Source organism: Ranitomeya imitator, chromosome 7 (genome assembly GCF_032444005.1).
Source record: "Ranitomeya imitator isolate aRanImi1 chromosome 7, aRanImi1.pri, whole genome shotgun sequence".
NCBI lineage: Eukaryota > Metazoa > Chordata > Amphibia > Anura > Dendrobatidae > Ranitomeya > Ranitomeya imitator.
This window is the reverse complement of record NC_091288.1, coordinates 139,636,182-139,648,153: the sequence shown is the minus strand read 5'-3', so window position 1 is coordinate 139,648,153 and position 11,972 is coordinate 139,636,182. Positions and strand designations below refer to the sequence as shown.

Genomic DNA, 11,972 nt, shown 5'->3' with positions numbered 1-11,972 from the left:
CTACTGAGGTACCCGCAGATCTATCCTCTCTCCCCAAGCAATATTGGTCTTATGCAGACGTGTTCTCCAAGAAGGCGGCGGAGACCCTTCCGCCCCATCGCCCCTATGACTGTCCTATCGATCTCTTGCCTGGTGCTGAGCCTCCCCGGGGTCGAGTCTATCCATTATCTCTCCTGGAAACGGAGGCAATGTCTCAGTACATACAAGAGAATCTGGCAAGAGGGTTCATTAGGAAGTCAGTGTCACCTGCTGGGGCAGGGTTCTTCTTCGTGCAGAAGAAGAATGGAGAACTACGTCCATGCATAGACTACAGGGGTCTTAATGCTATCACAGTTAAGAACAAGTACCCTTTGCCGTTGATATCTGAGCTTTTCGATAGGCTTCGGGGAGCTAGAGTGTTTACGAAACTAGATCTGCGGGGTGCTTACAACCTGATTCGCATCCGTGAGGGGGACGAGTGGAAAACGGCATTTAACACCAGAGATGGGCACTATGAGTATCTGGTGATGCCCTTCGGGCTCTGTAATGCACCTGCCGTTTTTCAAGACTTTGTCAACGACATCTTCCGGGATATGCTTTCCACCTCGGTTGTAGTCTATCTGGATGATATTCTCATCTTTTCTCCAGATATTGACTCCCACCGGAGAGATGTTGGCAGAGTCTTCGACCTCCTACGGGCAAACTCTCTTTACGCAAAGTTGGAGAAGTGTGTGTTTGAGCAGGAGTCCTTACCTTTCCTGGGCTATATCATCTCCGCCCAGGGATTGGCTATGGATCCTGCCAAACTACAGGCTGTGATGGACTGGCAAGAGCCCCATTCTCTTAAAGCGGTGCAGCGCTTTATGGGGTTCATAAACTATTACCGCCAGTTCATTCCCCACTTCTCAACTCTGGTGGCTCCCTTGGTAGCCCTCACCAAGAAGGGAGCGAATCCCAAATTGTGGTCGGAAGAGGTCTCCAAGGCCTTCACTTCTATTAAGTCCCACTTTGCTAGCGCTCCCATCTTACATCGTCCCGATGTGGATAAGCCATTCCTACTGGAGGTGGATGCCTCGTCCGTTGGTGCTGGAGCAGTCCTCTACCAAAAGGATGCTCAAGGTCGGAAGCATCCATGCTTCTTCTTCTCCAAGACCTTCACGCCAGCGGAGAGGAACTACTCCATCGGGGACAGGGAGTTGCTAGCAATGAAGTTGGCCTTTTCGGAGTGGAGACACCTTCTGGAAGGTGCGCGGTTTCCCTTCCAAGTTTACACGGACCACAAAAATTTGGTCTATTTGCAGACAGCCCAGCGGCTAAATTCTCGCCAGGCCAGATGGTCCCTGTTCTTCTCCCGGTTCCACTTTTCCCTTCATTATCTCGCCGGGGAGAAGAATATCCGTGCTGACGCTCTCTCTCGCTCCCTTATGTCAACTGAGGAGGAGGAAGAGGAGCCTCGGCTTATTGTCCCTTCCGAGAGCCTGAGAACCGTGGCGCCGGTATCGCTAGAGTCTGTGCCTCCGGGCAAGACTTTTGTGCCCATTAATTTGCGACCGGAGGTTCTCTCTTGGGCTCATTCGTCCAGGGTTGGTGGACACTTTGGGACAAAGAGGACATCTGAGCTACTGGCGAGGATGTACTGGTGGCCGCATATGGTCCGGGATGTCAGGGATTATGTTCTGGCGTGTGTCTCCTGTGCCAAAAATAAATCTCCGCGTCAAAGGCCAGCTGGTTTGCTCTATCCCTTGCCGGTGGCAGATAGGCCCTGGGAGATGGTCGGGATGGACTTTGTTGTGGGTTTGCCCAAGTCTCGCGGCTGTACCATCATTTGGGTCATCACCGATCATTTCTCAAAAATGGTGCATTTGGTGCCGCTGCCGCGGTTACCTTCTGCACGGGCCTTGTCAGCGTTGTTCATCAGACATATCTTCCGCCTACATGGTATGCCAGACAAAATTGTCAGTGACCGGGGTCCCCAGTTTGCGTCTCGGTTCTGGAGAGAGCTCTGTCGTCTTCTCAGTATTGAGTTGAATCTCTCTTCCGCTTATCATCCCGAGACGAATGGGTTGGTAGAGAGGGCCAACCAGACCTTGGTCACATACCTGCGACATTTTGTTTCAGCCAGGCAGGATGACTGGGCATCCTTGCTATCATGGGCAGAGTTTGCACTGAACAACGCCGTTGCCGACTCCACTGGACAAACCCCATTCCTCCTCAACTATGGTCAGCATCCACGGGTACCTGTGCCTATGCCCGTGTCTTCCGCCGACTCCAGGGTGGCAGACTGGGCTGTGGAGGCACGGGATATTTGGGACCGCACTCAGGATGCCATTCGGGCCTCTAAGGAGAGAATGAGGTCCTCCGCTGATGCTCATCGGCGCCCCGCCCCGACCTTTGCTCCTGGCGACTTGGTGTGGCTCTCCGCCCGTAACATCAGGCTGCGAGTTGAGTCCACTAAATTTGCTCCTCGCTACTTGGGTCCATTCAAGGTCCTCGAGCAGGTTAATCCTGTGGTCTATCGTTTGGCCCTTCCGCCACGCCTGGGTATCACCGACACCTTTCATGTGTCCCTCTTGAAACCCGTGTATATGTCCCGCTTTTCCGAGTCATCTGCTGGGACATCGGGTTCGTCTACTGACGATTATGAGGTGAACGCTATTTTGGGGTGCAAGGTGGTGCGTGGTAAAAATTTTTATTTGGTGGACTGGAAGGGTTATGGCCCCGAGGACAGGTCCTGGGAGCCTGTTGAGCACATTCGGGCCCCGCAGCTCATTGCTGCCTTCGAACGTAGCGAGGCCCAAGGAGGGGGGGGCCCTAGGAGGGGGGGTAATGTTAGGGGTCGAGTTCCCGCTTCTGCACAGGGGGAATCTCGAGCCACTTCCGCTGCGGTCTCCCATTCTTGTCCAGCCGCAGTGGAGCCTGCTCAGCAAGGACGTCGGTCCCAGCGTCTTGCTCATTCTCACTCTGTTCTGAGAGTTAGTGCTGCTTCTCCAGTCTCTGCCTTTAAAGTCAGTGCTGGTCAGCAGCGAGCGGACTTCTCTGGGACTAAGTCCTTGTCTGCATGTACTGAGCATGCCCAGCGTAAGGTCTCCCGTTGGAGATCGAGGGTCATGTGCTCAGGCTCTGCAGCACATTCCATTGGTCCTCTTGGCAGGTCCTAGAAGGGCAAAAGTGCTGTGGCCACTTCCTGTGCTGCTGCTATATAAACTGCGCATGACCGCACGGCCATGCGCTAGTATTGTCTTACAATTGCTTATGTGTGTATGTTGTGAGTGCAAGTCGTCCTTGGAAACCCCTACCCTATTGAATGTCTGTTCGCGGAAGGTGTATGGCTGCTACCTAGCGCCCGACTTAGCCTACAGCACTAACACACATCACAGCGTCCTGTAGCTGTGCCTGCCAGTACGGCGCCGTGCGCCTGCCTTGCGCTTTCCATACCCGAGTCTGGGTGGTTAGTGGCGTCCGTTAGTGCGGCATCGCTCGCACTCTTGTGCACATAGATTGCTTAAGGTTCTCTACACACCCAGTTGCGGTGTTACGCCAGCAAGGGTCTAATCGGGCTCCAATCCCTTCTGGGGTTAAGTCCGCTGACCACTTGCTCGCGCACTAGTGCGGTACTGCGGTCCTGTGAATTAACAGGATCGCTTTCTTCACGCTGGGTGAGGTTTAACCCACGCGTGTATACTTTAGTGTACCGCCATATTGTCTGCTAATTGCTAGCAGCAGGTTCTCACCTGCACGGTGGACCCCGGACTGCGAACGCACCTTTATCATCTGTCTTGGTGCGTTCCGCCAGTCCTAACACTGCGTTATAGAGTTCTGTGAAGCACTTGGGCGTTCAAAGCGCTCACCACACATCTAGATAAGCTCCTTTTGGGGTCTCATATCCAACATGGGGTCAGTTATGTGGGGTTTCTACTGTTTAGGCGCATCAAGGGCTCTGCAAATGTAATATGACGCCCGCAAACTATTCCTTCAAAGTCTGCATTCTAAAACTCACGACTTCCCTTTCGAGCCCCGACGTGTGCCCAAAAAGTAGTTTTCTCCCACATATGGGTTATCAGCGTACTCAGGACAAATGGACAACATTTTTTGGGGTCCAATTTCTCATGTTACCCTTGGAAAAATAAAAAATTGCGGGCTAAAAATCATTTTTGTGGAAAAAAAATGATTTTTTATTTTCACGGCTCTGCGTTATAAACTTTAATGAAACACTTGGGGATTCAAAGTTCACACAACACATCTAGATAAGTTCCTTGGGGGGCCTAGTTTCCAAAATGGGGTCACTTGTGGGGGATTACTACTGTTCAGGCACATCAGGGGCTCTGCAAATGCAATATGATGCCCACAGACCATTCTATCAATGTCTGCATTCCAAAACGGTGCTCCTTCCCTTCCGAGCTCTGCCATGCACCTAAACAGAGGTCTCCCCCCCCCCACATATGGGGTATCAGAAAACTTATGAAAAATTGCACAACAATTTTTATGGTCCAATCTCTCCTGTTACCCTTGTGAAAGTAAAAATTTGGGGGTGAAAAGATCATTTTATTTTTGTGGAAAAAATATGATTTTTTAATATTCTTAGCTCTACGTTATAAATTTCTGTGAAGCACTGGGGGGTTCATAGTTCTCACCACACATCTGGATAAGTTCTTTGAGGGATCTAGTTTCCAAAATGGGGTCACTTGTGGGGGGTTTCTATGGTTTAGACACATCAGGGGCTCTGTAAACACAACATGAGGCCCACAGACCATTCTATCAAAGTCTGCATTCCAAAAGGGCGCTCCTTCCCTTCCCGAGCTCTGCTATGCGCCAAAACAGTGATCCCCCCATATGGGGTATAAGAGTACTCAGGACAATTTGCACAACAACTTTTAAGGTTCAATTTCTCCTATTACCCTTGTGAAAGTAAAACTTTGGGGATGAAAAGATCATTTTTTTAGGAAAAAATATGACTTTCTTTATTTTCACGGCTCTACGTTATAAACTTCTGTGTAGCACTTGGTGGATCATAGTGCTCACCACACATCTAGATAAGGTCCTTGGGGGGTCTAGTTTCAAAAATGGGGTCACTTGTGGGGGTTTCTACTGTTTAGGTACATCAGGGGCTCTCAGACGTGACATGGCGTCTCAATTCCAACCAATTCTGCATTGGAAAAGTCAAACGGCGCTCCTTCCCTTCCGAGCCCTGCCGTGCGCACAAACATTGGTTTACCAATTCATATGGGGTATCAGCATACTCAGGACAAATTGAACAACAACTTTGGGGGTCAAAGTTTCTCCTGTTACCCTTGTGAAAATAAAAATTTTAGGGAGAAAAGATAATTTTTGTGGAAAAAATACAATTTATTTTTATGGCTCTATGTTATAAACTTCTGTGAAGCTCTTGAGGGTTCAAAGTGCTCACCACATATCTAGATAAGCTCCTTTGGGGGTCTAGTTTCCAAAATGGTGTCACTTGTGGGGGTTTCCACTGTTTAGGCACATCAGGGGCTCTCCAAATGCAACATGGCGTCCGATCTCAATTACAGGCATTTCTGTATTGAAAAAGTCAAACGGCACTCCTTCTCTTCCAAGCTCTGCCATGCACCCAAACAATGGTTTACACCCACATATAGGGTATCGGCGTATTCAGAAAAAATAGCACAACAAATGTTGTGTTTAATTTTCTCTTTTTACACTTGTGAAAATAAAAAAAATATGGTTCTGAAGAAAAATGTTTGTAAAAAAAAGTTAAATGTTAATTTTTTTCCTTCCACATTGCTTCAGCTCCTGTGAAGCACGTAAAGGGTTAATAAACTTCTTGAATGTGGTTTTAAGCACCTTAAGGGGTGCAGTTTTTAGAATGGTTTCAGTTTTGGGTATTTTCTGTCATTTACACCCTTCAAAGTGACTTTAAATGTGAGATGGTCCCTAAAAAAATGGTTTTGTAAATTTTGTTGTAAAAATGAAAAATCGCTAGTCAACGTTTAACTCATAACTTCCTAACAAAAAAGAATTTTGTTTCCAAAGTTGTTCTGATGTAAAGTAGATATGTGGGAAATGTTATTTATTAACTATATTGTTTGATATATCTCTCTGATTTAAGGGCATAAAAATTCAAAGCTTGAAAATTGCAAAATTTTAAAAAATTTCACCATATTTCCATTTTTTTCATAAATAAATGCAAGTAATATCGAATAAATTTTACCACTAACATGAAGTACAATATGTCACGAAAAAATTCTCAGAATAAGTGGGATCCATTAAAGCATTCCAGAGTTATAACCGCATAAAATTACAGTGGTCAGAATTGTAAAATTTGGCCTGGTCATTAAGCTGCAAACTGGCTACATCACTAAAGGGTTAAGCATAAATATGCAACAAAAATTTGAGCTTCAAGTGATGACTAGCTTTATTATTCAGCGTCCATATAACATGCATATAAAGTACATTTATTTTACTTGAAAAACTTTAAATTTTCCAAATTAGCACTCTTAGGTCTTGCAAGGCCTAAAGCAGTTGATAAGGAGAGCCCCACTTTTCTTTGGCTGCTGGGATCTGCTGTCCTAGGTTTTGAATGTAAAACCACAGATTTGAATCGGTAACGTTCTTTCCAATTGTAATCCTTTGAGTCTTCATAGTTTAGACATTCTTTTGACTCTAAGCAAAACAAAAAAACACAAAATAAGCTTATATCAAACTTAGAATGTCTAAGGCCGGCGTCACACTGGCGTATCGCATCCGATGCGAGAACATCGGATGCGATATGCTAATGACACTCGGCTCTTGCTCGCAGCAGAACAGGAGCCGAGTGTCATGCGTCTGTGCTCCGATTCTCTCGCACAGGGAGGATCAGAGCACAGCTGCGGAGGAGGTGGAGAAATGAATTTCTCCATCTCCTCCATTGCTGGGGTCCGCTTATAACGCACATCACTCGGATGATATCCGAGTGGTGTGCGCTGTCTCACTCGCACCCATAGGCTTATATGGGTGCGAGTCAGCCAAGAGTTTTCCTTGGTCCGAGACAATCGCAGCATGCTGCGATTGTCTCGGACCAAGGAAAACGGCCGACAAAAAGTCGGCTGCTGGGAGCTGCCCCATATGTTAACATTGGTCCAAGTGCAATGCGATTTTTTATCGCATTCCACTCGGCCATTTATAATGCCAGTGTGACGCCGGCTTAAGACTTGAAAACATGCTGTTATGTGAAAATCCTGATTTTCTACTACATTCATATTAATCTTTGTGGGTACTGTGAAATCTCCCTATAAAATATATAATTTTTGGCAAGAAAGTAATACTGAGGAGACTATGACAATTGTGAAAAACAAATGAAAAGGCATTCAAATTATTACTATTCAAGGAACAACAATCACTGCTTACAGTCATGGTTTTAAAGATTGAAGATTCCTCTGATCATACCACAGAAAATACTCACAGGTTTAGAGTTTCCAATTAGAGATGAGCGGTGTTCGAGTCAAACTGTTCCCCAATTTAAAATTTGCGCTGTTTTGGGCGGTGTTTGAGTCGTTCGACGAACCCGAACAATTTGCTTAAAATTCGGCTGTTCGAGTTTCTGTTCGATAACTGTTTGTTCACCAAAAGCCTCGCTTGATTTGCACATTAAAACTGTTTATCATTGTTAAAGGGAACCTGTCACCTGAATTTGGCGGGACCAGTTTTCGGTCATATGACCGAAAACCGGTCCTGCCAAATTCAGGTGACAGGTTCCCTTTAATAGACTGTTTCAGTGTATAGTGGGAGGGGGATAGATCTGTGCTGAAATAACGCCGATCTCCATTTTTTTTTCTTTCCCGCATTTACAGTGGGGCGGTGCAGTCTCTCAGCCTATCAGCAGTGCGCACACACACAGCAATGTGCATGTGATGCACACAAGCAAGGGCATGTGTAATTGGCTGTGTATGTCACATGTCCTTACCCTATAAGAACCAGCCATTTGCCCCATCGCCACCATTTCCTCACTGCTGCAGCTTAGTTAGACGGCACCGCTGCTGCTGTGCGCACTATGCAGTCAAAGAGTCTTTTTCTACAAGCAAATTTTCTGACAGATGGGTTTAGGGATTTGGGACTAGTTGTAATATCAGCCCTTTTCAGGGTAGGTTACAGCAGTTCATAGCACTGTTTGCCAGGCAGGTCTGTGCCAGTGCTGTGTAAGTGTTTGTCACAGCATTTGGTGTAATCTAGCTCAGCCAATCCTTTTGGGCTAGTAGCATTGTCTGATAGTCATCTGAGTAGCCCGCCTGTGAAGCTAGCTACACCGCCTGTGTATCTCTATTTTCACTGCATCTAATCCAGTTAATAGCTTAGGGCCTAGGAGCAGTGTCTGCACGTCAGCAGTGTAGCCCGCCTGTGAAACAAACTATACCGCCTGTGTATCTCTATTTTCACTGCATCTAATCCAGTTAATAGTCTTGGGCCTAGGAGCACTGTCTGCACGTGAGCAGAGTAGCCCGCTTGTGAAACAAACTATACCGCCTGTGTATCTCTATTTTCACTGCATCTAATCCAGTTAAAAGTTTTGGGCCTAGGAGCAGTGTCTGCACGTCAGCAGAGTAGCCCACCTGTGAAACAAACTATACCGCCTGTTATGATCAGGTGGCCTTGGAGCAGCATGAAATGACCTTCGCTGGAGCAGTGGTAACTTTACTGACCTCAAACCCTGATCCTATCACCGCAACTAGAAGTAGCCGTGGGGTGTGCCTAACCAGACCTAGACACCTCGACACAGCCTAAGGACTAAATATCCCTAAAGATGGAAATAGGAAAAACTCTCTTGCCTCAGAGTAGACCCCCAAAGGATAGGTAGCCCCCCACAAATAATGACTGTGAGTAGGAGAGGAAAAGACACACGCAGACAGAAAACAGGGATAAGCAAAGGAGGCACTTCTACCTAGATAGGAAAGGATAGTACAGGATACTATGCGGTCAGCATAAAACACTACAAAATATCCACAGCAGAAAAATACAAAAACTCCACCACCTAACTAAAGGTGTGGAGAGTATATCTGCGACTCCAGCGAGTCCAACTAGACTGAGAAAAACATCAGGCACAGCCTAGCAGGAACAAAATAGAAACAAGATAAGCACAGAAAATAAACACACAGCAGTGTGTCAAAAAAAAAAGAGAAAACACTTATCTTAGCTGAATTGGCAGCAAGGAGGAGGGGCCAGGCAGAGGACCAACACTTCCAAAGGAACATTGACTACTGGCAAGGACTAATGAGTCCTGCACAGCTAAATACCCCAGTCCGAATTGCAATTAGCAGAAACACCTGTCCAAGACTGCTGCTCAGGAATAACTGCATTACCATCAACAACCACCGGAGGGAGCCCAACAGCAGAATTCACAACAGTACCCCCCCTTGAGGAGGGGTCACCGAACCCTCACCAGAGCCCCCAGGCCGGTCAGGATGAGCAAGATGAAAGGCACGAACCAAATCAGCGGCATGGACATCAGAGGCCGAAACCCAAGAATTATCCTCCTGGCCATAACCCTTCCATTTGACAAGGTACTGAAGCTTCCGCCACGAAAAACGAGAATCCAAAATCTTCTCAACCACATATTCCAACTCCCCATCGACCAACACAGGGGCCGGAGGATCAACAGAGGGAACAACGGGCTCCACATATTTCCACAACAAAGATCTATGGAAGACATTATGGATAGCAAAAGAGGCCGGAAGCGCCAGACGAAAAGACACCGGATTAATAATCTCAGAAATCCTATAAGGACCAATAAACCGAGGCTTAAACTTAGGAGAAGTGTTATGACCTGGTGGTCAGGACAATAATGGACCTGGTGGTTAAGAGCACACGGAATGACCTGATAGTTACTCATAATAAAGGACGAGCTCTGGGACGTGGGAACTCTGCTGACCGCAATCCCTAATCCTATCAAACACACTAGAAATAGCCGTGGATTGCGCCTAACGCTCCCTATGCAACTCGGCACAGGCTAAGGAACTAGCTAGCCCTGAAGATAGAAAAATAAAGTCTACTTTGCCTCAGAGAAATTCCCCAAAGGAAAAGGCAGCCCCCACATATAATGACTGTGAGTAAAGATAAAAATACAAACACAGAGATGAAATAGATTTAGCAAAGTGAGGCCCGACTTACTGAACAGACCGAGGATAGGAAAGGTTACTTTGTGGTCAGCACAAAAACCTACAAATAGACCACACAGAGGGCGCAAAAAGACCCTCTGCACCGACTCACGGTGCGGAGGCGCTCCCTCTGCGTCCCCGAGCTTCCAGCAAGCAAGACAACAATAAAGATAGCAAGCTGGACAGAAAAATAGCAAACCAAAGAAATACAAGCTGGAACTTAGCTTCTGCTGGGAAGACAGGTCACAAGAACGATCCAGGAGTGAACTAGACCAATACTGGAACATTGACAGGTGGCATGGAGCAAAGATCTAAGTGGAGTTAAATAGAGCAGCCAGCCAACGAATCAACCTCGTCACCTGAGGAAGGAAACTCAGAAACACCCACCAGAGGAAGTCCATGGACAGAACCAGCCGAAGCACCATTCATGACCACAGGAGGGAGCCCGACAACAGAATTCACAACAGTACCACCACATTGAGGAGGGGTCACCAAACCCTCACCAGAGCCCCCAGGCCGACCAGGATGAGCCAAATGAAAGGCACGAACCAGATCGGCAGCATGAACATCAGAGGCAAAAACCCAGGAATTATCTTCCTGACCATAACCCTTCCACTTTACCAGGTACTGGAGTTTCCGTCTCGAAACACGAGAATCCAAAATCTTCTCCACCACATACTCCAACTCCCCCTCAACCAACACCGGGGCAGGAGGATCAACGGATGGAACCACAGGCGCCACGTATCTCCGCAATAACGACCTATGGAACACATTATGGATGGCAAAAGCAGGAAGGGCCAAACGAAATGACACAGGATTGATAACCTCAGAAATCTTATACGGACCAATGAAACGAGGCTTAAACTTAGAAGAGGAAACCTTCATAGGAACATAACGAGACGACAACCAAACCAAATCCCCAACACGAAGTCGGGGACCCACACAGCGCCGGCGGTTAGTGAAACGTTGAGCCTTCTCCTGGGACAATGTCAAATTGTCCACCACATGAGTCCAAATCTGCTGCAACCTATCCACCACAGTATCTACACCAGGACAGTCCGAAGACTCAACCTGCCCTGAAGAGAAACGAGGATGGAAACCAGAATTGCAGAAAAACCGCGAAACCAAAGTAGCCGAGCTGGCCCGATTATTAAGAGCGAACTCAGCCAACGGCAAAAAGGACACCCAATCATCCTGATCAGCAGAAACAAAGCATCTCAGATATGTTTCCAAACTTTGATTAGTTCGTTAGGTTTGGCCATTTGTCTGAGGATGGAAAGCCGAGGAAAAAGACAAATCAATGCCCATCCTAGCACAAAAGGATCACCAAAACCTCGAAACAAACTGGGAACCTCTGTCAGAAACGATGTTCTCCGGGATACCATGTAAATGAACCACATGCTGGAAAAATAATGGCACCAAATCAGAGGAGGAAGGCAATTTAGACAAAGGTACCAAATGGACCATCTTGGAAAAGAAATCACAAACCACCCAAATGACCGACATCTTTTGAGAGACGGGAGATCCGAAATAAAATCCATAGAAATATGCGTCCAGGGCCTCTTCGGGACCGGCAAGGGCAAAAGCAACCCACTGGCACGAGAACAGCAGGGCTTAGCCCGAGCACAAGTCCCACAGGACTGCACAAAAGAACGCACATCCCGTGACAAAGACGGCCTCCAAAGGGATCTAGCCACCAAATCTCTGGTACCAAAGATTCCAGGATGCCCAGCCAACACTGAACAATGAATCTCAGAGATAACTCTACTAAGTCCATCTATCAGGGACAAACAGTTTCCCCGCTGGGCAACGGTCAGGTCTATCAGCCTGAAATTTTTGCAGCACCTACCGCAAATCAGGGGAGATGGCAGACAAAATTAGCCCCTCTTT

At 47.1% G+C, this 11,972-nt stretch overlaps 1 protein-coding gene across 1 annotated transcript in view; it reads right to left on the bottom strand.

The window, feature by feature from the left end:
* Positions 1 to 6,348: 6,348 nt before the first annotated feature.
* Positions 6,349 to 11,972, bottom strand: part of ANKAR (ankyrin and armadillo repeat containing) — a 577,406-nt gene continuing 571,782 nt past the window's right edge. The window contains exon 24 of the mRNA XM_069733853.1: positions 6,349 to 6,618. Coding sequence (XP_069589954.1) covers positions 6,416 to 6,618 — 203 coding nt within the window. The 3' untranslated portion in view covers positions 6,349 to 6,415. The remainder of the gene's footprint in view (positions 6,619 to 11,972) is intronic.